The 25,111-nt window shown below is 38.9% G+C and overlaps 1 protein-coding gene across 1 annotated transcript in view; it reads right to left on the bottom strand.

The window, feature by feature from the left end:
- P5CDh1 (delta-1-Pyrroline-5-carboxylate dehydrogenase 1) overlaps positions 1 to 25,111 on the bottom strand; it is a 338,244-nt gene that overhangs the window by 267,748 nt on the left and 45,385 nt on the right. The window contains exon 5 of the mRNA XM_070086007.1: positions 1,449 to 1,569. Coding sequence (XP_069942108.1) covers positions 1,449 to 1,569 — 121 coding nt within the window. The remainder of the gene's footprint in view (positions 1 to 1,448; positions 1,570 to 25,111) is intronic.

Genomic DNA, 25,111 nt, shown 5'->3' with positions numbered 1-25,111 from the left:
ATTATGATAGATAAATGAGCCGTAGAGCTGATATTAGTGAAATTATTGAAGTATTTTCTTGTGCCTGGAATTCCACTGGAACGAATTAATTCCATTTCAATTAATTTAAAAGAGGAAAATTGACTCTGCAAACGAACAAATCCAGATGTGAGCAAGGTCATGGAACAGATTAAACTTGTAAGTAGAGGTTCCACTGTACTTGTCTCCGAGATTCTTGTTGGTTTTGTTACTGTTGGCAGCAGCAAGCAGTTGTTCATAGTGTTTGTGAATTCAGTTACTTGTGGGTCCTGGCCATGTAGGAGATTTATATTGAAGTCACCTGCAAGTAGCAAGTGGTCTTTGTTCATGTGCATCAGATATCATGCTTCCTAATTTAACACTAAATTGGTAAATGTTTGACTGTGGTACTCTGTAGGTGTTTATCACTGTGAGAGGTTTCTGCAATCTTTAGATTTAAATTTAGCTATAATATATTCTCCATGTTCATCCCTTGTGTGTGTAGTGTTGATACATTCAAGTTGATTCGAGTAGTACATAGCTGTTCCTTCCCCTTGCTGGTCTGGCCTACAGTTGTGTATGGCTGTATAACCAGGAATGGCATAGATATCTGTAGTACCAGGCTTTAGCCAGGTTTCAGTGAGAGGAATGATAGACATACTTGCATGCAGGGAATTTAGTAATGCTGTCAAGTCATTGTAATGTTTTCTTAAAGATCTGACATTGTAATTAAAGACAGTTATGTTATTGTTGGCTCTGAGTAGTGTGTCTGCTTGCTCTGCTGTGTAATAATTACAATTGCTGTTAGATTCGTGTAGGAACATATAGGGAACATTGTGCAGCACTCATGGGCCTAAACTATTCAACCTGTTACCAGATATCAGAAATACAAATTTCAAATTTATTTATTTCTTTGCAGATAGTACATTGAGATTATGTATTTACAATAATGAGTTGCAGTGCAAAGAGAGCCTCTATTATGCCTAGGCATTATGGGCTGACTTAATTTAATGGCTTACTGACTACTGACTTATTGATGACTTTGTGGGTGAGCAGACTGCCGATAGCAAAAGCCTGGTTGACCAGATAATCAACATGAAAGTCAAACTGAGAGCAAACTCCCAATAAGTCACAGGTAAATCACAGATATGTGTTGCATGTTTTACTACAATTCACTGCATTTCACAAGCTTAACTACAAAAAGCTCAACACTGAGCTAAACACTGTCACAATATTTCACTATACAGAGTTTGATAAGAATCAATCAATTAACATAATAATCTAGTCAGAGGTAAACAGTGTCACAACAAACATTTGTTCTACATCTGTGTCTTCTCTTCATTCAAACATGGGAAGAGCAAAATACTTCAAAAACATAAAGCAAATTTACGGTAAAATTATAAAGACAGATGATGGGTACACAGAGGTCGTAAAGCAACAAAATCATTTACCTTAAGCCACATGTCAAATTTGTCCTTCAAGGGAACTCGCTCCCAGCTCACTCTTGCTTGCAACGCAGTCTCAATGGCTTTCTGCACAAGTTCTGAAGTTGCATAATAGAACTTTGCCAATCTGCAAAATGACAACCATAGTAAAACTTTATAAAATTAGAATTTACCAAATTAATATTATATATAGAAAATACATTCTATCTAGCATCTAACATCAAACTTCATTAATACAAGCTGTAAAAAAAGTAATATTTTCAAATATTAAAATACAAATCAATGAAAAAAAACATTAAATAATTCAAGAAAAATTACCTCAAATTTTCACAGATACTCTAAGCTTCTAAAATTTTTTATAATAAAGTGGGAAATAAAGTCATCTCTAAGAAAGATGCACATATATTATGTATAACTATGCAACAGCTCATTCTCATGCAACACACCATTTTTAGAGTGAATGACACTACAGAATAATTTTCTACAGTTACCCAGTTACAAACAAAACATTACTCATCTATCTTAACCAGCCCGATAAGAAGAGCAAAAAAATTGTATTACGACAACAGATTATCCAACTTAAAAGGTGATATAAAAAAGACCTGGAAAATCCTATCTGAAATTCTAGGAACAAAAAAGATAACAGGAAACAGAGCAATCAAGCTAACAAAACCAGATGAACCCCAACTCCCACCAACTGAAACAGCAAACAGACTCAATGTTTTCTTCTCCGCCATAGGAAAAAACCTTACCGATAAAATCCCAAGCTCAAATACCCTACCCAATGACTACCTCACTGGCACCTACCCGAACACACTGTTCCTAGCTCTGACTAACCCAATTGAAGTCTCCCTTATTATCAACACACTAAAAAACAAGACAGGAGATTTAAATACCTTACCACCATTTATATACAAAAAAGTTTCACAAGTGCTGTCACCAGTCATTGCAACACTAACAAATCCAACAAATCCTCTACCTTCCCTACAGTTCTCAAAATAGCAAGGGTCACCCAGATACATAAAGGAGGAGACCAAGCAAACTTGAATAACTATAGGCCAATATCCAATTTGCACCCTCTATAAAATCTTTGAAAAACTAATTCATAAGTGAATCTATTTCTACCTCATCTCCCACAACATACTCAACCTGTCAGTTTGAGTTCAGGCCTAATAAAAATATGAATGATGCTATTATACACATGCTAGAACAAATATACACTGCATTCGAAAAAAAGAGTCCCGTTGGGGATCTTCTTTGATTTACGTAAAGCTTTTCATACAGCTGACCATGATTTGCTGCACATAAAATAATCACACTATGGTATATGAGGGCACTCCTTCAACTACCTAAAGTCATACCTTAGCAACAGAAGCCAATATGTGTACACAAATGGAGAAAACTCTTCCACACAGCCAATTACAGTTGGCATCCCACAGAAAAGTGTCCTTGGCCCTCTTCTCTTTCTCATTTACATAAACGACCTACCAAATGCATCACAACTACTCAAACCCACACTATTCACAGATGACACTACATATGTCTTCTCTCATCCAAGCTCAGTCATACTAGCCAATGCTGTAAACACTGAATTACAGAAAATATCTACATGGATGATGATTAACAAACTTGCTCTCAATACTGACAAAACCTACTACATTCAGTTTGGGAACAGAACTACAGATGTTCCTCTTAACATAATGATAAACGGATCACCTATCACAAAGCTCACAGAGGGAAAATTCTTAGGAATCCACCTTGATAATAGACTCAAATTTCAAACACATGTACAACAAATTTCTAAGAAAATCTCCAAGACCGTAGGCATACTATTGAAGATACAGTACTATGTTCCACAGTCAGCCCTCCTGGCCCTCTATCACTCACTTATTTACCCCTATCTCACCTATGGAATTTGTGCATGGGGCTCAACAACAATATGTCATCTCAGACCATTAATTACCCAACAAAAGACTGCAGTCAGAATGATAACAAATTTCCACTCCAGGCAGCACACTCCAATATTCAAAACTCTAAACTTACTCACCGTACAAAACATCCATACTTATTATTGTGCCTACTACATACATACAACACTAAACTCAGATAAACCCTCCCCTCAAATTTCTCCTTACCAACCTCAACAGAACACATGACCATAACACAAGGTACAAATCACTCTTTGATGTTCCCCGTGTCCATCTCACACTATGTAAAAACTCAATGCACATAAACGGCCCAAAAATCTGGAATTCATTACCTGTGAATATAAAAGAAATACTGTCTGTTAATCAATTCAAGACTCTTCTTAAAAACCACTTACTCAACCACATCTAAATAAATACAGTGGACCCCCGCATACCGCACGCATCGCATACCGTACAATCCGCATACCACTTTTTTCGCAAAAATTTTGCCTCGCATACCGCCCAAAAACCCGCTCACCGCCCTTCGTCCGAGACGCGTCCAATGTGCGGCCTGAGCCACGCTCACAAGTTCTGCCGGTGGCATTGTTTACCAGCCAGCCTCCACGGTAACATCCAAGCATACAATCGGAACATTTCGTATTATTACAGTGTTTTTCGTGATTTTTTCTGGAAAATAAGTGACCATGGGCCCCAAGAAAGCTTCTAGTGCCAACCCTACAGCAATAAGGGTGAGAATTACTATAGAGATGAAGAAAAAGATCATTGATAAGTATGAAAGTGGAGTGCGTGTCTCCGAGCTGCCCAGGTTGTATAATAAACCCCAATCAACCATCGCTACTATTGGTGGTACAGCTGCTGCTGTACCACCATCAGCTGCTGCTGCACTGTCAGCTGCTGCTGCACTGTCAGCTGCTGCTGCTGTTGTACCACCGTCAGCTGCTGCTGCTGCTGTAGCATCGTCTGCTGCTGCTGTAGCATCGTCTGCTGCTGCTGTAGCATCGTCTGCTGCTGCTGTAGCATCGTCTGCTGCTGCTGTAGCATCGTCTGCTGCTGCTGTAGCATCGTCTGCTGCTGCTGTAGCATCGTCTGCTGCTGCTGTAGCATCGTCTGCTGCTGCTGTAGCATCGTCTGCTGCTGCTGTAGCATCGTCTGCTGCTGCTGTAGCATCGTCTGTTGCTGCTGTACCACCGTCAGCTGCTGCTGCTGCTGTAGCACCGTTGTTGGTGTGGCTTATTGAGAATACCAAGAAACAATTAACCCCAGAGGATTTGCCACCCAGGATAACCCAAAAAAGTCAGTGTCATCGAAGACTGTCCAACTTATTTCCATTGGGGTCCTTAATCTTGTCTCCCAGGATGCAACCCACACCAGTCGACTAACACCCAGGTGAACAGGGAAAAATGCCTGGAACTAGTGCTCATATTGGTGAATTTAAAGCCAGCAAAGGTTGGTTTGAGAGATTTAAGAATCGTAGTGGCATACACAGTGTGATAAGGCCTGTTCTGGAAGAAAATGCCAAACAGGACCTACAGTACTCAGGAGGAAAAGGCACTCCCAGGACACAGTGTCTCATCAGTCATTGCTGCATCTTCAATAAAGGTAAGAGTCATTTATTCTTCATTTAGTAGAGTAGTACATGCACAATATATATTGTGCATGTACTACTCTACTATTGTGCATGTATCCTTCTCTTTGTGTGTAGGAAAATGTATATTTCATAAGGTAAAAAAATTTTTTTCATACTTTTGGGTGTCTTGCACGGATTAATTTGATTTCCATTATTTCTTATGGGGAAAATTCATTCGCATACCGAACATTTCGCATAACAATCAGCCCTCTTGCACAGATTAAGGTCGCTATGCGGGGGTCCACTGTACTGAATAACTGTATCTCACAAATGTATAACCTGTGACCCTATCAAACTATGTTTTTTAAATTACATTACCTAATAGAATACTCCATTCTCTTGAATGCCCAGTAACTAATGACCACATGACCTGTTTCTACAATTTATTTATTTATTTATTTAGTAATTTAAGCATACAAACAGAGGTACAAAAAATACAGGCAAGAGCAGCATGCCAAAGCCACTTATATGCATAGCATTACGGGCTGGCTTAAAATTAACTTAAGATTAACTAAGCAATGATAAAATCAGTGATAAAACATTATTGTAAACAGATAACTATAAAGCACAAATGAGTATTACAAAGACAGGTCATATGGTTGCTTGCATTGCTGTACATTCAGTCGAATGGAGTATTCTGTTAGGTAGTGTATTTAAAAAAATAATAAAGTTAGATTGGGTCCTAGGTTTAACATTTGTGTGATATAATTGTGAGTAACATATAGGATATACAATTTATAAGGTTCAGTTATTCAGTATTTATTTGGTTTTGAGTGAGTAAGTGATCTTTGAGAAGAGACTTGAATTTATAAACAGGTAGTGTTTCTTTTATATTTACAGGTAATGAATTCCAGATTTTAGGGCCTTTTATGTGCATTGAGTTTTTGCATAGCGTGAGATGGACACGAGGAACATCAAAGAGTGATCTGTGCCTTGTGTTATGGTCGTGTGTTCTGTTGAGGTTGGCAAGGAGATGTTTGAGGGGAGGGTTAATATCAGAGTTAAGTGCAATAATAAGGTGCAATAATAAGTATGGATGTTTTGTATGGTGAGTAGGTTGAGTGTTTTGAATATTGGAGGAGTGTGTTGCCTGTAGTGAGAATTTATCATTCTAACTGCAGCCTTTTGTTGGGTAATTAGTGGTCTGAGATGGTTAATTGTTGTTGAGCCCCATGCACAAATTCCATAGGTGAGATAGGGGTAAATAAGAGAGTGATAAAGGGCCAGGAGGGCTGACTGTGGAACATAGTACCGTATCTTCGATAGTATGCCTACAGTCTTGGAGATTTTCTTAGAAATTTGTTGTATATGTGTATGAAATTTGAGTCTATTATCGAGGTGGATTCCTAGGAATTTTCCCTCTAATCTTACTCGATTAGATTGGATTGTATTATACATTGTTATGCTACAAATTTGTACAACTTTAATGCTTCTTATTTGAAATACTCATATATACCTCATGTTGTAAATTCTTTAATGTAATTTTTACCACTGAATATAACATTGCTTAGTTAATCTTAAGTTAATTTTAAGCCTGCCCACAATGCTCTGCATACAAGGGGCTTTTGGCATGTACACTCAACCACTGTATTTTTTTCTACAACTATGTATCATGTCCAAATAAAAAATAAATAAATAAATAAAAGATATACTATTGTGTACAGTAGAGCCCCACTTACGTGGCAGGTTAAGTTCCAGGCTACTGCTGCAATGTGGACATTGCCAGAAAGCGAAAGGCTGTTTGTTTCCACTTATAAATGTCACATAATAAGTTTACACTAACATATACAGTGGAACCCCAGTTTTCGCATGCCCCAGTTATCAGACAATTCGGTTTTAGAACCATTTTTTGTGCGAAATTTTGCTCCGGATATCGGACCTTCATCCAGAAATCATATGTATCAGACGCTTCTGCCTGGGTCATTAACCCTTAAACGGTCCAAACATATATATACGTTCACTTGTGCAGCGTCCCGAATATTTTGAAAAAAAAAAAAATAGTTTTTTTTATAGAAAAAAAAAAGCACATTATTTTAAGTGTTTTAGAATAAAAAAAAAATTTGGGTCAGTACTTACAGAGATATGAGGCCGAGAAGTTGACACTGGATGCTCAAATGATGGCAGCATCAAGTCCTGCCACTTGCAGAAGTGTTGCCGATATACCTTTTTTCTATTTTTCATATTTTATATAATTTTTATGTTCTGATAATTACAATTTATTGTAGTTCTTGTCATTTCATAACCATTCTTTGTTCTGACACTAGTATTAGGTACTGAAATTGTACTCAAATTGTCACAAATACACTGACAGGTGGACATTTACACCTGCCTTGGCCATTTATCATTGTCTTGAAATATATACAAAGTATTTATATGGTCCCAGGAAGAAGAGGAAGAAGAGGGGGAAGAGGAGAAAGAGGAAGAGGAGGAAGAGGAAGAAGAGGAGGAAGAAGAGGAAGAGGAGGAAGAGGAAGAAGAGGAGGAAGAGGAGGAAGAGGAAGAAGAGGAGGAAGAGGAAGAAGAGGAGGAAGAGGAAGAAGAGGAGGAAGAGGAAGAGGAGGAAGAGGAAGAAGAGGAAAAGGAAGAGGAAGAGCAAGAGGAGGAGGAGGAGAAGGGAGAAGGGAGAAAAGAGAAGGAAGGAGAAGAAATAATAATAATACCTGGAGTTTACCTGGAAGGAGTTCCGGGGGTCAATGCCCCCGCGGCCCGGTCTGTGACCAGGCCTCCTGGTGGATCAGAGCCTGATCAACCAGGCTGTTACTGCTGGCTTCACGCAATCCAACAAACGAGCCACAGCCCGGCTGGTCAAGTACCGACTTTAGGTGCTTGTCCAGTACCAGCTTGAAGACTGCCAGGGGTCTATTGGTAAATCCCCTTATGTATGCTGGGAGGCAGTTGAACAGTCTCGGGCCCTTGACACTTATTGTATTGTCTCTTAACGTGCTAGTGACACCCCTGCTTTTCATTGGGGGGATGTTGCATCGTCTGCCAAGTCTTTTACTTTGATTGCGAGTGATTTTCGTGTGCAAATTCGGTCCTAGTCACTCTAGGGTTTTCCAGGTGTATATAATGATGTATCTCTACCGCCTGCGTTCCAGGGAATACAAGTTCAGAAACTTCAAGCGCTCCCAGTAATTGAGGTGTTTTATCTCCGTTATGCGTGTCGTGAAGGTTCTCTGTACATTTTCTAGGTCAGCAATTTCACCTGCCTTGAAAGGTGCTGTTAGTGTACAGCAATATTCCAGCCTAGATAGAACAAGTGACCTGAAGAGTGTCATCATGGGCTTAGCAGCCCTAGTTTTGAAGGTTCTCATAATCCATCCTGTCATTTTTCTAGCAGCTGCGATTGATACAATGTTATGGTCCTTGAAGGCGAGATCCTCCGACATGATCACTCCCAGGTCTCTGACGTTGGTTTTTCGCTCTATTTTGTGGCCAGAGTTTGTTTTGTACTCTGATGAAGTTTTAATTTCCTTGTGTTTACCATATCAGAGTAATTGAAATTTCTCATCGTTGAACTTCATATTGTTTTTTGCAGCCCATTGAAAGATTTGGTTGATGTCTGCCAGGAGCCTTGCAGTGTCTGCAATGGAAGACACTGTCATGCAGATTCGGGTGTCATCTGCAAAGGAAGACATGGTGCTGTGGCTGACATCCTTGTCTATGTCAGATATGAGGATGAGAAACAAGATGGGACGAGTACTGTGCCTTGTGGAACAGAGCTTTTCACCGTAGCCATCTCGGACTTTACTCTGTTGACTACTACTCTGTGTTCTGTTTGTGAGGAAATTATAGATCTACAAACTTTTCCCGTTACTCCTTAAGCACGCATTTTGTGCACTATTACGCCATGGTCACACTTGTCGAAGGCTTTTGCAAAGTCTGTATATATTACATCTGCATTCTTTTTGTCTTCTAGTGCATCTAGGACCTTGTCGTAGTGATCCAATAGTAGAGACAGACAGGAGCGACCTGCTCTGAACCCATGTTGCCCTGGGTTGTGTAATTGATGGGTTTCTAGATGGGTGGCGATCTTGCTTCTTAGGACCCTTTCAAAGATTTTTATGATATGGGATGTTAGTGCTATCGGTCTGTAATTCTTTGCTATTGCTTTACTGCCCCCTTTGTGGAGTGGGACTATGTCTGTTGTTTTTAGTAACTATGGGATGACCCCCGTGTCCATGCACCCTCTCCATAGGATGGTAAAAGCTCGTGATAGGGGCTTCTTGCAGTTCTTGATGAACACGGAGTTCCATGAGTCTGGCCCTGGGGCAGAGTGCATGGGCACGTCATTTATCGCCTGTTAGAAGTCATTTGGCATCAGGATAACATCAGATAGGCTTGTATTAACCAAATTCTGTGGTTCTCTCATAAAAAATTCATTTTGATCTTCGACTCTCAGTCTGGTTAGCGGCTTGCTGAAAAATGAGTCATACTGGGACTCGAGTAGCTCACTCATTTCCTTGCTGTCATCTGTGTAGGACTCATCTTGTTTAAGTAGGGGCCCAATACTGGACATTGTTCTTGACTTTGATTTGGCATAGGAAAAGAAATATTTTGGGTTTCTTTCTATTTCATTTATGGCTTTTAGTTCTTCCTGCGATGCCTGACTCCTATAAGATTCCTTTAGCTTAAGTTCGATGTTTGCTATTTCTCTGACCAGTGACTCCCTACGCATTTCAGATATATTGGCCTCTTTTAGATGCACTGTTATTCTTTTTTGTCGCCTGTATAGGGAGCACCTGTCTCTTTCTATTTTACATCTACTCCTCCTTTTTCTTAACCCTTTCAGGGTCCAAGGCCAAAATCTGAAGTCACGCACCAGTGTCCAAGAATTTTCAAAAAAAATTTTTTTTTTTCTTATGAAATCGTAGAGAATCTTTTTGTGAAGGTAATAAAAGAAAAAGTACGAAATTTGGTGGAAAATTGACAAAATTATACTCTCGCGAATTTTGATGTGTCAGCGATATTTACGAGTCGGCGATTTTGCCGACTTTGACTCCCATTTTAGGCCAATTACATTATTCCAATCAACCAAATTCTTAGCTATTTCACTAGTATTACTTCTATTCTATCGATTGAGCACAAGAAATCGCCAAATCAACTGTTTCAACTACAAAATAAAGTGATTGGAAATTGTTAATTTGGCCAATTTAACACAAAGTTCAAAATATTCCAATTTCAAAATAGGCTCCAATATAAACAATGTAGGTATTCCTGGAACTAAACTAACATTTCCTCTGTTCATTAGTTACATTTTGAGGCTTTACAAATAAATTCCATTTTGATTTTTTATTCACATAATGAATTTTTATTCACACCAAAAAATAGAAGATTTACTGTTATGCAATACTGTAATAATTGTATAAATATCATCACCATATTTGTGAATGTATATTAGACCCACCAGCTGATGTGTATTAGATGTGTGAGGTCGTTTGTTTACTCTTGAATATCGGCAAAAATTTAACATTTCCGCTACTTTGAGCTCAGTTTCAAGCCATTTCCAGTGCTAAAACCAATCAAAATCATCTGTATTTCTGTAATATGTCTTCCATTCTATCAAATGAGACCAAGAAATCGCAAATACAACTATAAAAAACATACGAAAAAACACTGCAAAGTCGCTGTTTTAATCGAAAAATCATGATTTCAGTTTTTTTCTCTCATTATACACAGTGTGCTGCAGGATCTGTTTTATGTGGTGCACACATACCACATAGATGTATTCTCTCATATCTAGGCCCAAATGTACCACTCACAGTTTATCAGAGTGAGCTGAGCTCATGGCGTAGATCTACAGTTTGGACACTCACCGTAAAGCCGTAGATCTACGGGACGGACCCTGAAAGGGTTAAAGGATTAAGGACGGGTGGGAAATTTTCAGCGTGCTCTCAAGGAAAAAATCGAAAATTATGGAAATTGAGTTATTCATATAGAAAAATAGCTTAACTCTTTGGCAACACAATGGTACAAGAATCAATTATAGTCATTTATATCAGGTATGGTAACGGCGATGTAGGTAGCGCGTCTGTTCTCAACCCATGTATTTTTTGGAATTTTTTCCTTGTTTTTTATCGCTTTTTCTTTGCAATATTCTTTCTAATATAATAATTGATTATTTGGCAATATATAAGAGTAGGTGGAGCTTATCAGTAGAATGCCAGCCAATCGGGAGCCATCTGAGAACACTCGGCAGTACTCCCACTCCAGATGGTGCCAGGTGAAATCACTTCATTATTTCGCTTATATCAGCTTATATATCAACTATACGGCTTATTTATCTATCAGAATTGATCTAATATGATATAATAAACACTATAAATAACAAACAAACATGTTATATACTCTAGACTGAATAAAATAGGACATAATATGGCGAGAGTCCACCAGCAATATTTCGATATAAATGAGTTACTCCTCGTCTCCTTGTTGTATTGTTTGGTCTGTGAGTGATAGAAAACGGTATTTTGAAGAGGATAACTGCACTAGGACATCAGTTTACTTAGAAAACCACTGAAACAAACACGATTTTCGCGAAAAAAACAAATTTTTTTGAGACGGCGGGCCGGCCGGCGTTCCAGGCCTATATCTCGGAAGTAACTTTTTCGCTTATTTCGCCGACCTACACCATTATTAATGATTGTATTGAAATGATTTTCACAGACAATATAAAACGAAGTGTGTTTGACTATTTGGTGCTTCTTTTTTTGGAATATATCAAATATTTTTTATTTTGTGGGAGGTAAAAGGCAGATATTTTGGTGAATGCCAAAAAGTCTATCAAATGTATTTTTTTTTTCCATGATAAGATATATTAGATGAAACATGTGCATCCAAAATTCATGTCAGACGTATTCTAATGGTTGGGATTGTCGGAAGTGCCACTTGTAGTGCCATTTTGTCATTCTTGCTGCCATATATGAAAAGTCATTAAATATATTTTTTCTCTGTTGTTTGTTGGCCAATCATACTGAAACTTTGTCACATTCTTCTACATGTGAACCTCTAAACGTACACCAAAAATAAAAAAAATTGGTTGAAAAATAAAAAAGTTGGCCGAAATTTTGACCTTCAACCTTAAGCCTTGAGCATACACCGAGTGCCATAATAATAATAATAATAATACATAATAATAATATGTAATAATAATATGTAATAATAATAATACGTAATAATAATAATACGTAATAAGAATATGCAATAATAATACATAATAATAATAATAATACGTAATAATAATAATAATACTAATACGTAATAAGTTCCCTTGAAGCATGAAAAACAAAGTCCACCCCTGACAGTGACATGATAAGGGGAGATAACATCTGATAAGAGCTGACGTTTGACGAGCATACATGAGGGTGGGGGAGGATGCAGCTGATAAGAAAAGATTAGATGACTATCCCCTCCCTTTGTTTTTGCTGGTACACAAACATTTCTGTCTATTTGTCTGTCTGTCAAGCTCCCTGTCTATCTATCCATCCAGCTCTCTGTCTCAGAGAGCGCCACAAGACTGCGTCTTCACGTTTACTCACATCTTCCAGCAGAGTATAGCACTTTGTCTGGATTTTTGGGTTATCCTAGGTAATTTATACTACGTATACTTGTATTTACGTGTACCTGTGAGACAGAGATAGACAAAGACAGATGGAAAGAGATAGAGACAGATAGACAAAGCCAGAGACAGACAGAGACAGAGATCGTCAAACCCTAAACTTGGGGTTAACATGACTTTCCTCTTAAAAGAGGAGTGTTAATATTACATTACATCAGTGAATCCTTGGTGTTTGCTTCACTGTTTGCTCTAGCTGGTGCTCAATTTAACTGGTGCCCCCACAAGATACTAAGTGGTCCCAGATTTTTTTAATACTGTGCACACCGAATGTTAAGACCAGTTCTATGCTGACCAGGCATCTCAGGCCAATCGTGCCAAATTTGGAGGCAGGAAAATTAAAACATATATACGTTTGGGGTGTTACGCATAAGAATGTATATATATGTTTGGACCATTTAGGGGTTAATCTCTGAAGAAGGCACCACCCCCACCATCCACCACCACCATGGTAGCTTATTTCACAGTTGCACTTAATAAACAAGCATGAAACACAATGAATTAATTGTGAAATGCTTAAATGAGTGGGCAGGTTAGTGTTCGCTCAAGCATAACCAAAGCCAGACAGGCTCATGATGCCTGCACGACGGATGCGGGCAGGCGTGAGCAGGCATACAGGTCCGATACACGGTTCAAAACATGGGGCACGTTTGATACTCAGGACAAAATTGCTGTGAAAAAAAGCAATAGTCGATGCGTTTGAAACTCGGGGTTCCACTCTATGTATTTACACTTGTTCAGGAACCAGATGTGACGACAGTCATGTGTAATACCTGTTGATTTACAAGTGGCTCTCTCAGACAGAGAGAGAGAGAGAGAGAGAGAGAGAAAAGCAGACAGACAGATAAGCAGAGACAGAGATAATCAGAGAGCTACACAAACAGACGGAGAGCTAGACAGATAGACAGACAGACAGACATGTTTATGTGTAACAATGAAAAGAAATAAAGCCAGGGCTGTGGACACTCATCACATGTCACCACTTATCTTATCACTGCATGTCAGTAGTGGACTGACACTTGTCTTACATCATGCTTCAAGGGAGCTTACTATTATCATTAGATACTCCTGCATATTCAAAACATTGCTGGGACCTATAAATACTTTGTATATATTCTTAGACAATAGTAAATGACTAAGGCAGGTGTAAATGTTCATCTGTCAGTGTGCTTGTGACAATTTGAGTACAATTTCAGTACCTAATATTAGTGTCAGAACAAAGATTGACTATAAAATCACAAGAAATACTATAAATTGTAATTATCAGAACATAAAAATTATATAAAATATAAAAACGAGAAAAAAAGGTATATCGGCAACACTTCTGCAAGCGGCAGGTCTCAATGTTGCCGTCCCGTGAGCATCCAGTGCCAACTTCGTGGCTTCATCTCTAAGTACTGACTCTAAAATTTTTTTTTATACTTTAACACTTAAAAAAATGCTCTCTATTTCTATAAAAAAAAAATCAGAATAGTCAGAGTGCTGGGCGAGAGAACATATATATACATATATATGTTTGGACAGTTTACAGGTTAAAAGTGAGATCCTCTGACATTATCACTCCCAGGTTCTTCACATTAGTTTTTGCTCTATTGTGTGGTTGGAATTTATTTTATACTTCAATACAGTTTTAATTTCCTTCAGCTTTCCATAGTGGAGTAATTGAAACTTGTCTTCACTGAACTTCATATTGTTTTCTGTGGTCTACTTAAAGATCTGGTTGATGCCCGCTTGGAGATCTGCAGTGCCTTCAATGGATGACATTGTCATGCAAATTCAGGTGTCATCCACAAAGACACAGTACTCTGGCTTACATTTCCGTCTGTCAGATATGAGGATGAGGAACAAGATGGAAGTGAGCACAGTACTTTGTAGAACAGAGCTTTTCACTGTAGCTGCCTCTGACTTTACAATGTTTATTATTACTCTTTGTGCTCTATTTGTTAAGAAGTTATAGATCCATCTACCAAATTTTCCTTTTATTCCTATATCACGCATTTTGTGTGCTATTAAACATGACTGCACTTGTCAAATGTTTTCACAAAGTCTGTGTATATTACATCTGCATTCTGTTTCTCCTCCACAGCATCCAAGACCATGTCATAGTGGTCCAGCAGTGGGATAGGCAGGAGTGACCTGCTCTAAACCCATGCTGTCCTGGGTTGTGTAACTGATGTGTATCTAAATGGGTGGCTTCTTAGAAACCTTTCAAAGATTTTTATGATGTGGGACATTAGTGCTATCTGTCTGTAAGTCTGTGTTTGACTATTTGGTTATCCTAGATTAAATCAACTTAATATTATTTTGTGTGTATAACATCTGTGTGCCCTCAAGACCATCTTTTTAACATTTGTGTTATGTACACTAGGCTTACATAAAGCTTTCTTACTTTTTAAAAGCTGGTCATTCTTAGAGAAAAGTTTTGATTAAGTTAGTCTGCATAATTCTCAGTCTGTTTTTTTTTGTAAATGGAAAAAAAGTTAAATACCGTTTTTTGTGCTATAATTTTTGAGTGCTGCATCAAGCCTTCCATGCTCATAACATGATAATGCAACTTCTGAGCAGCTTCAAGCTTAATGCTTTTGTTTCTTTTAGAATATATGTAGGTCTCTCTGAATGACTGAAATTAAATTTAGGCTGTGTATGTACTAATTTACAATTTTCATTGAAGAAATTTGGATATTAGTTTTCATATGACAAATTATGAGTGCCTCTTCTGATTTGCTTGAAATCTTCAACACTGATGTTTAACTGCATCATCAACTTATGCTGCACTCTACACTACTTCACTCACATGCATTGAGGCACAATAAGCTGGGATTATGTAATCCAGGCAGGCAGTGGCAGTGGTGACAACATCAATGGCTGCTCCCATATCTTTGCTGTCCCCTGGCCCAACCTAAGCTCCAATTACGGCCTAAATTCTTGTACTGTTGCACTGACCCACATGGAACCAATAATGACCAAAATAACTGTTAGTGATGTAGACAAGCTGATCAATGAAGACTAAAAGAGGACTGCCCGGCATGCCAAATACCAGCCTGCTGCCAGACGTAACAACAGCCAAGCAATGGTTACCACTACAGTAGCTCCATATCAATTGCGCTAGTGTTCTCATGGGACGGAAAAATAGAAGAAACAACTCCAAGGAGTACATCAAAATTCCTAGAAAACTGTTACCCACAATGTCTACCAACACAACAACAATAATGGCAGACGACTCCAAAACTTTCTCTGGATTCGGTCAAAATTCATCCTCACCCACATCTCACACCCAAGTTGACTTCTCTTCCACAACTATGGCCAACACTCAAGACCTCTTCACTCCAAATGGCATCAACTACAACTCATCAACACCCAAAGGTATAGCCCAGATATGCAGTCCTCAACAATGACTCGACACCATTGATAAAATTCTACTGGAAAATAGTATGCAGCGGCGGCAAAACGAAACCTGTGAAAAACTGATTGTGGACCTAAAGTGCTTTCTATTTACCCAAAACACGAGGATTAGCAACCTAGAGCACCATCTAACGACAAACTGACAACCTTAACAAACACAACCAAGCAATACACAAACCTGCAAACAACTGTAGCCACACATACTGAGCAAATAGATTCCCTTACCACCAAGCTGTCAGAAGGTACGCAAGACTGGAGGTTAAGCATGGAATCCCAAAGGAGTGCTGCTTCCAGTATCAAAGGGATATGATTGAACAAGCTCCTAAATTCTATTATTTTAGCCAGCTCTAACCCACCATCAGATACAAACCATGACAACTGCACCAACAAAGCACTTTAGCTAATAAAAGATGAGATACACATTAACCCTTTTAGGGTCCAGAGGCCAAATCACAAAGTGTCAGCTAGGGTCCAAGAATTTAAAAAAAAAAAAAAAAAAAAAAAAAAATCTGTACTTACCAAGATAGAGGTGTGAGGCTGACCCTCAATGACTGGGTGGCGGCAACATTCACGACTTCCATAAAGTCGCATTTTTTTTATTTTACGTTTTTGTCACTTTTTCTTTTTTTTCTAATATTTTTTCCCAGTAACTTTTGTGGCCTGTGAGACCAATATAATGTATTCATGTACACTCACTGTATTCAACAAAATAACTGCACTAATTTGTTCATCATTATATTGCTTACAAAACTTGTTTACAAAAAAAAACATACAAAAAATGTTGTATATTAGTAATGTTCTACTATATACACTACATATGTACAGTCATTGGACATGTTCCTAGAACTGCTGCAGTCTGTGGAAGTCTTTGACACAAGGCGTCATGCTTGCATTCCTCGCATATAAACCATGTGTCTTTGCATCTTTGCGGCTGTTGTTTTCTTTGTGCACAGACAACACATCTCTTCTGAGCCCATTTCTTCTTAGTTGCTGTATTAGGAAGTGATCACATTCCCTCCTCAAATGATTGGGTAATCGGTGATCATGTCAAGGAAGGTTCTGTATAGTAGGTGTTGTGACCTGGTACTTATTATTTGTCTGATGATAAACAAAATTCACCATATGGTGGTCTGTTGCCAGTCTTCCTTTGGTACATATTATATGCACTGAGCATTGAAATATCCATGAGATGGAAGAAAAGCTTCATGTACCACTTGCAACTCTTACAAACACAATCAGCAAAACCAATCTGCATGTCACATTTGTCAACCAAATGCATGTTTTGTGTGTAGTCAGTCACTGTTGCTAGTTTTAGAATACATTCATTTGTCACTCTATCCACCTTGCCAGTGTCTCGTTTCATTACGGTGAATGGATGTCACCAATGTGACATCTCGTTTGTCATGCCACCATAATGCCATGATGTCACTGGCAGCAAACACCTGCACCTCACCATTACAGTGCATGTGTTGAACCTGGGCATATGTTTATGATTAGAACACACTGTGCCACACACGTCTGTCATGTTCACTCACAAGAAATCAGTAAGGGGCTTGTGTACCAGTTATCAGTATATAATGTATGCTCCTTACCAAGATATGGTGCCATCGTTGTTCTCACTACATCACCTGAGATACTCAATAACATCCTGGTATTTTTCAATGTTTTACTTCCCGTGTATACAATTATGTCCAATACCAGGCCACTGTCACAGTCACAGTGTACAAACAGTTTTATACCAAAGCATTTCCTCTTGCTCAGTATATACTGCTTGAACGACAGTCTACCTTTGAACAAAATCAAAGACTCGTCAATTACAAGAATCTTGAATGGATAAAAGTACATGTTGAACTTTTTTTCAGATACATAAAAACATTTCTAATCTTGTATAACCTGTCATTTCTGTAAGGCCTGGTTTTGTCAGAGAAGTGCAACATACGCAACAGTAAGATAAATCTGTTCACTGAGATGATTTCACTGAAGGCTGGGGTAGAAATTAGCCAATTTGTGGACCAGTATGATTTTATATTATGCTTATAGACATGAGGCATAAGCATTATTGTTGCAAAAAACAAATACATTTCAGCCACAGTTGTCTCCTTCCACCAGTGTAGCCTTGACCGTGGTGACATTGTATTGGCCATGGTGTAATCAAAATACTTGTTACTTTCCCTCAATATTTTCCATCAAGGGCTGGTCAAAGAAAAGTTCAAAGAATTCCAGTTCATTTGCAGTGTTTCCAAGGGAAGAAGATGGCAGGATTCCACTTTGAGTGCCATCAAACTGATGAGGATTGCAAACAAAATTGGGATTTTGCTGCCAATCTCAGATGCAGTTTGCTGGTGGGCACTGGACATCATAAGCTGGTTGTGGTTGTAGTTGTGGTTGTGATTGTGCAGGTTGTGGTGAGGCAGTTGATGAAGATGTGCTTTGTCCTGCTCCTGACAAGTCAGCGGCTTGGGTCCTAGCTTGGGCTGGTGCCGCATGCTGCATGCCTGTGATACCACCACCCTACCACCACCATCACCACCACCTACTGATGCCTGTGGTCTATCCATACCGATTGTAGCCACATCATCACTTTCACTGTCTATTCCAGGTGTATGGCCATGGGATGTACTCTGAGCGCATGCAGCATCATATAAACTGACGCTTCAATGGTGAATATGATTCCTCACTATTACTACTTGAATGGTCATCAAGAGCAATAAAATCAAAGTCCACATCACTATCATCACCATTACTCAAATCCAAGGCCTGGCCACACAAAAATATTAGTTTTCTCTTGTGACGAGGTACAACTGAGCATGACTGAGAGGCACCTGCACCAGAGGTCGAAGGTTGAAGGTTGTCAGGATTTTCAGCACTATTTTCGATATCCTGACCATTGCTCTCAGTCATAAATTGATCAAAACCATAGAATTCCTCTTCTGATCCACTTCCATCAGTGTTAGAACTATCACTTGGGAGGAGTAGAGTCCCAATTCACCTGGGAGTGAGAGCTTCCTTGCCACGAGGCATGGTGAACAAAGCGTACTGAGATGGCGTTCCCACAATGCCATGTGGGCACCCCGATTTTTTGTTTATTGCGCACACTGACCACACAGACCCAGTCTCTTAAGTGTAGGCCTACCAGCCTTCTGGCACTAATTTTGAAGCCGCTAGAATTTTGACGTAGATCTATGGCTTGGACCCTGGCTTCAAAGCCATAGTTCTATGACACAAGCTCTGAAAGGGTTAATATTGAAACCAGCCATATCAAGGAGGCCCGACTGATAGGCAGGCCAGGTCAAAAGCAAAGTGTTATGTTAAGATTCAATTCCATTGGTGTAAAAAAAGGCCTAATAAGTTCCTCCATCAAGAAAAAGAGTAATGTGTATGTTAATGAGTGACTAACTAGAAAGCAACAGAACCCACTATACAGACTACGAAAACTTAAATGTGATAACAATGTAGCAAACAGTGTTTTATGCGTGATGCCATAATCATTGTAAAATTATCAGACTTGGGTCACAGGTTTGAAATAGCGAACAAGAGCTAGCATATTTCCTCACATTCACTGGTCTGACTAAATCTTGTTAAGCTGCATCTCAACATAACATCAACCATGTACAGTGGAACCTCAAATTTCAAACGTATCGCTTATCAAACTCTTCGCATTTCGACCGCTTTTTTCAAACCAACTTTGTCCCTATTGTTGAACTCGCCCCTTCTTTCGAACCGCCGGGTACCGGACCTGTCTGCCAGCCCACTCTGCCCGCGTCCCCGAGCAGGTGCTGTGAGCCAGTCTGGCTTTGTTGATGTTTGAGTGAACATTAACCTGCGGTCTCATTCAAACAGTTTATGATTAATTCATTGTGTTTAGTGCTTGTGGGATAAGCTACCATGGGCCAAAAGAAACTTGCTAGTGGTGCCCCTGTGGTAAAGGAAGTGAGAAACACCATAGATGTGAAGCAGGAAATACAGTGGACCCTCGACTAACGCTATTAATCCGTTCCTGAGAGCTCATCGTTAGCCAAAATAATCTTTAGTCAAGTTAATTTTCCCCATAAGAAATAATGGAAATCAAATTAATCCGTGCAAGACACCCAAAAGTACTGAAAAAAAAAATTTTAACACACGAAATATTAATTTTAATACACACAAACTGAAGAAGACATGTACAGTTACATGACACTTACCTTTATTGAAGATCTGGTGATGATTGATGGGATGGGAAGAGGGGAGTGTGTTGATGGTCTTAGTGTTTAGAAGGGGAATCCCCTTCCATTAGGACTTGAGGTGGCAAGTCCTTTTTCGAGGTTACTTCCCTTCTTCTTTTAATGCCACTAGGACCAGCTTGAGAGTCACTGGACCTCTGTCGCACAACATATCTGCCCATAGAGGCCTGTACCTCCCGTTCTTTTATGACATTCCTAAAGTGTTTCACAACATTGTCAGTGTCACCATTAAACACTTGTTCAGGTTTCAGTCCTTCACTGTATGTACTCCTTGAATTCCTGCACATATTTTTCAGCTGCTTTTTGGTCCAAACTGGCAGCCTCACCATGCCTTATCACACTATGTATGCCACTACGATTCTTAAATCTCTCAAACCAACCTTTGCTGGCCTTAAATTCACTCACATCACCACTAGTTGCTGGCATTTTTCTAATTAAATCGTCATGCAACTTCCTAGCCTTTTCACATATGATCGCTTGAGAGATGCTATCTCCTGCTATCTGTTTTTCGTTTATCCATACCAATAACAGTCTCTCAACATCTTCTATCACTTGCGATCTCAGTTTCAAAAACATAGTTGCACCTTTGGCAAGAACAGCTTCCTTGATTGCAGTTTTCTTGGCCACAATAGTAGCGATGGTTGATTGGGGTTTTGTGTACAGCCTGGCCAGCTCGGAGACACGCACTCCACTTTCATACTTAGCAATGATCTCTTTCTTCATCTCCATAGTAATTCTCACCCTTTTTGCTGTAGGGTTGGCACTAGAAGCTTTCTTGGGGCCCATGGTGACTTATTTTGCAGGTGCAATCACTAAAAAGGCTGTGATAATATGAAATGTTCCGATTGTATGCTTGGAAGCGACCGCGGTAGCTGGCTGGCTTGTAAACACTGGCCTGAAGTGGACGCGTCTCAGACGGAACGAATAGTGTTGGTCGAGTTTTTTAGCATTAATCGAGGCAAAATTTTTGCGATAAAATGTACCGCTAGTCAGACTGATCGTAAATCGATGCCACTGCTGGTCGAGGGTCCACTGTAATACAGAAGTATGAGAGTGGTGTGCGACTTGTTGAGCTTGCCAGGATGTACGGAAAAAAAAAGTCGACCATCGCTTCTATCCTGGCAAAGAAAGAACAAATCAAGGAAGCTTATGTTGCGAAAGGTGGTAATACGATAACCAAAAAAAGACCACAGACGATCGATCAGGTTGAGAAGTTGTTGCAGGTGTGGATCAAGGATAAAGAGATGGCAGGTGGTAGTGTTTCAGAGACGATTATTTGTGAAAAGGCAAGGAAGTTGCATGCCGATCTGGTACAGAAAACTCCTGGAACCAGTGCTAATAGTGAATTTAAGGCCAGCAGAGGCTGGTTTGACAGATTTAAGAAGCGTAGTGACATACACAATGTTGTAAGGTATGGTGAGGCAGCCAATTCAGACAAATGGGCAGCTGAGAAGTTTGTACAGGAGTTTAAGGTTTATGTAGACACTGAAAAATTCAAACCTCAACATGTTCAATTGTGATGAAACAAGCCTGTTTTGGAAGAAAATGCCAAAGAGGACCTACGTTACTCAGGAGGAAAAGGCACTGCCAGGACACAAACCTACAAAAGACAGGCTAACTCTTTTATTCTGTGCTAATGCTAGTGGTGATTTTAAAGTGAAGCCTTTACTTGTGTATCATTCAGAAAATCCCAAAGTGTTTAAGAAAAACAATGTCGTAAAGAACAAGTTATGTCTTGTGGAAAGCAAATAATAAGGCATGGGTCACAAGGCAAATTTTCAAAGAGTGGGTCCATGAAGTGTTTGGCCCCAGTGTGAGAAAATACCTCCTAGACAATAATTTGCCACTCAAGTTCCTCCTGTTAATGGATAATGCTCCTGCTCATCGTCCAAACTTATTAGACCTCTTGTCTAGGGACTTCAGTTTTATAACAGTGGAGTTCTTGCCTCCTAACACCACTCCTCTCCTCCAGCCCATGGACCAGCAGGTCATTTCTAACTTTGAATTGACCACAGACACTTAGATGACCCTAAGAGAGTTCTGGAGGAATTACTTCAATATCTGCCTCGGTGGGAGACGGCCGACTTGTTGAAAAAAAAAAAAAATCTACAGCTCCATAAGCCTTATAGATAAGGCTTGGGAGGGAGTGACTTCCAGGACTTTGAACTCTGCTCGGAGACAATTGTGGCCAGATTGTGTCCAAAAGAGGGATTTTGAAGGGTTTGAGGTGGACCCTGACCCTGACCCAGCTGACCCTCTGCCTATTGTGGACTTAATTGTGGCATTGGGGAACACCCTGGGGCTAGAGGTGAGTGGCGAGGATGTGGAATAGTTGGTGGAGGACCACAGGGAACAGCTAACCACTGAAGAGCTGGAAGAGCCTCATCTGGAACAGTATCAGACCACAGCTCAGGAACTTGCTTCAGAGGAGGAGGAAGAGTGGATGAGGTGCCTTCTTCAAAGATGAAGGGGATTTGCGCCAAGTGGAATTATGTCCAAATGTTTCTGGAGAGGTACCACCCTGAGCAAGCTGAAACAAGCTATCTTTGCAACAAGTGCAGTGAGAGAACCATGTCCCATTATAGGGAAATCTTAAAGAGACGCCAGAAACAGAGGACTGTGGACAGTCATTTTGTGAGACGGGTCCAGCGACTCTCAAGCTGGTCCTAGTGGCATTAAGAGACCAAGAAGGGAAGTAACCCCAGAGAGGGCTTTGATACCTAAAGTCCTTATGGAGGGGGATTCCCCTTCCAAACACTAAGCCCAACTCCCTCTCTCCTCCTCCCTATCTTCCAGATGCCATCACCAATCTTCAGTAAAGGTAAGTAAAACTGTTATTTTATATCTTTATTTAAATTTATTTTATAATTGTACACTATATCTGTTGTGTGTATGTAAAACTATAATGTAATACTATCTATAAAATGTATTTTTTTTTTTTTGTGAATATTTTTTGGGTTTCTGGAACGGATCAATTATATTTCCATTATTTCTTATGGGAAATATTGCTTCGCCTTTCAAACTTTTTGACTTTAGAACTAGCTCCTGGAACAGATTAAGTTCAAAATTTGAGGTTCCACTGTACAGTGCTTTAGTATAGTGTAATATACCCCATTCCTCTTATTTGTCTGACTATTTGTCATAAGTGATTACTTATTATATTGTTATAAGTGTATGTTTTACTATATCCTTAACCCTTTGACTGTCACAACCTCAAATCCTGAAGTGTCTCGTGGTGTTGCAAAATATTTGAAATAAAAAAAGATTTTATCTTATGAAATGATAGAGAATCTTTTCCCGATGACAATGACATCAAAAGTACGAAATTTGATGAAAAACTTACGGAATTATGCTCTCGCGAAGTTAGCAACCTCGGCGACATTTACGCATCAGCGATTTTGCCCACTTTGAGCCCTTTTTTAAGCCAATTCCATTGTTCCAGCTGACCAAACTTATAGCTATTTCTTTAGAACTCCATTTGCTCTATCAATTGAGTACAAGAAACCACCCATTTACTGATTTCAAGCACCCAATAAAGTAGTCAGAAATTGGTAATTTGGCCAATTTCATGCAAATTAAAAAATGTGTCAATATGAAGATAGGGTTCAGAATGAACAATGCAGACATTCCTGGTACTAAAATAACATTTTCTCTGTTCATCAGTCATGTCTCCAGGCCTCTGTTATAATACTCTTGCTTTCTATTTTAAATTTTTATTCACACAAAAAATAGAAGATTTACTGTTGTGCAGACTACTGCAATATTGTAATAATTTTATAAATAACATCAACCCATTCATGACTGCATATCAGAATACCTAGTTGGACATTTATTGGACAATGACATCATTTGTTTACTCTTGAACATCAGCAAAAATCAAACATTTCTGCTACTTTGAGCTCCATTTCAAGATCTTTTTCTTATGTTTTCCAGTCTATCAAATGAGACCAAGAAAACAAGAATACAACCATAAATATTATATGAAAGTACACCTCAAAATCAGCGTTTTAATCCAAAAACACAGTTTTTTTTCTCATTATTCACTGCATGCTGCAGGATTTTTTTTTATACTGCGCACACTGACCACACTGACCTGTTCTCTTACATGTGGGCCTACTGGCTTTCTCCTACTTGATTTGAAGCCGCTAGAATATATACGTCAAACACACTGACTCGTAAAATGTATATATACGACCGAAACAGTCAAAGGGCTAAAAGTTTATGTTACTTAGCAACATTAGGCACTAATAAAGGTATTAAATCAGGTGCTAGGGTGTTATATTTTCTTTGTTTTGTTTTTTATATTTAGTAGCGCCTTCATTTTTAGCTTCAAAATAATTATCATTAAGTCCATATATTCATATTTGTTAGTGGTTAACAGTATTAACCCTTAAACGGTCCAAAGAGATCGACGTTCAAATTCGTAGTGCTACAAAAGTAATCTACTTTTTTTTACATATTTTCAAATATAACAAAAAAAATGTAGATAAAAGTTTTTTTTTACACGTTTTCAAATGTAAAAAGAAGATTTACATTTTTTTACATACTTTCAGATGTTGAAAAAACGTATATAAACGTTTGGACCATTTAAGGGTTAAGTCCATATATTCATATTTGTTAGTGGTTAACAGTAATTTGTTAGTGGTTAACAGTAAATGATTTTTTTTTTTTGATAATTGCAACAGCTTATTTCTCTACATGCCTCTTATGAATGCAAATATCGATCCTGATATCAACCCCTTATTGAACTGCACAAATAGTCCTAACAGTAACTGCCATTACTACACTGCTAGTCAAGCTAAAACTCTACTCAGTGCCAGCAAGAACATTACAGTTTTCAACTATAATGTTAGATCATTGAGTAAACACTATAAATG

The sequence above is a fragment of the Cherax quadricarinatus genome, chromosome 17 (genome assembly GCF_038502225.1).
Source record: "Cherax quadricarinatus isolate ZL_2023a chromosome 17, ASM3850222v1, whole genome shotgun sequence".
NCBI lineage: Eukaryota > Metazoa > Arthropoda > Malacostraca > Decapoda > Parastacidae > Cherax > Cherax quadricarinatus.
The sequence above is the reverse complement of the archived record's forward strand: the minus strand, read 5'-3'. Positions and strand labels throughout refer to the sequence as shown.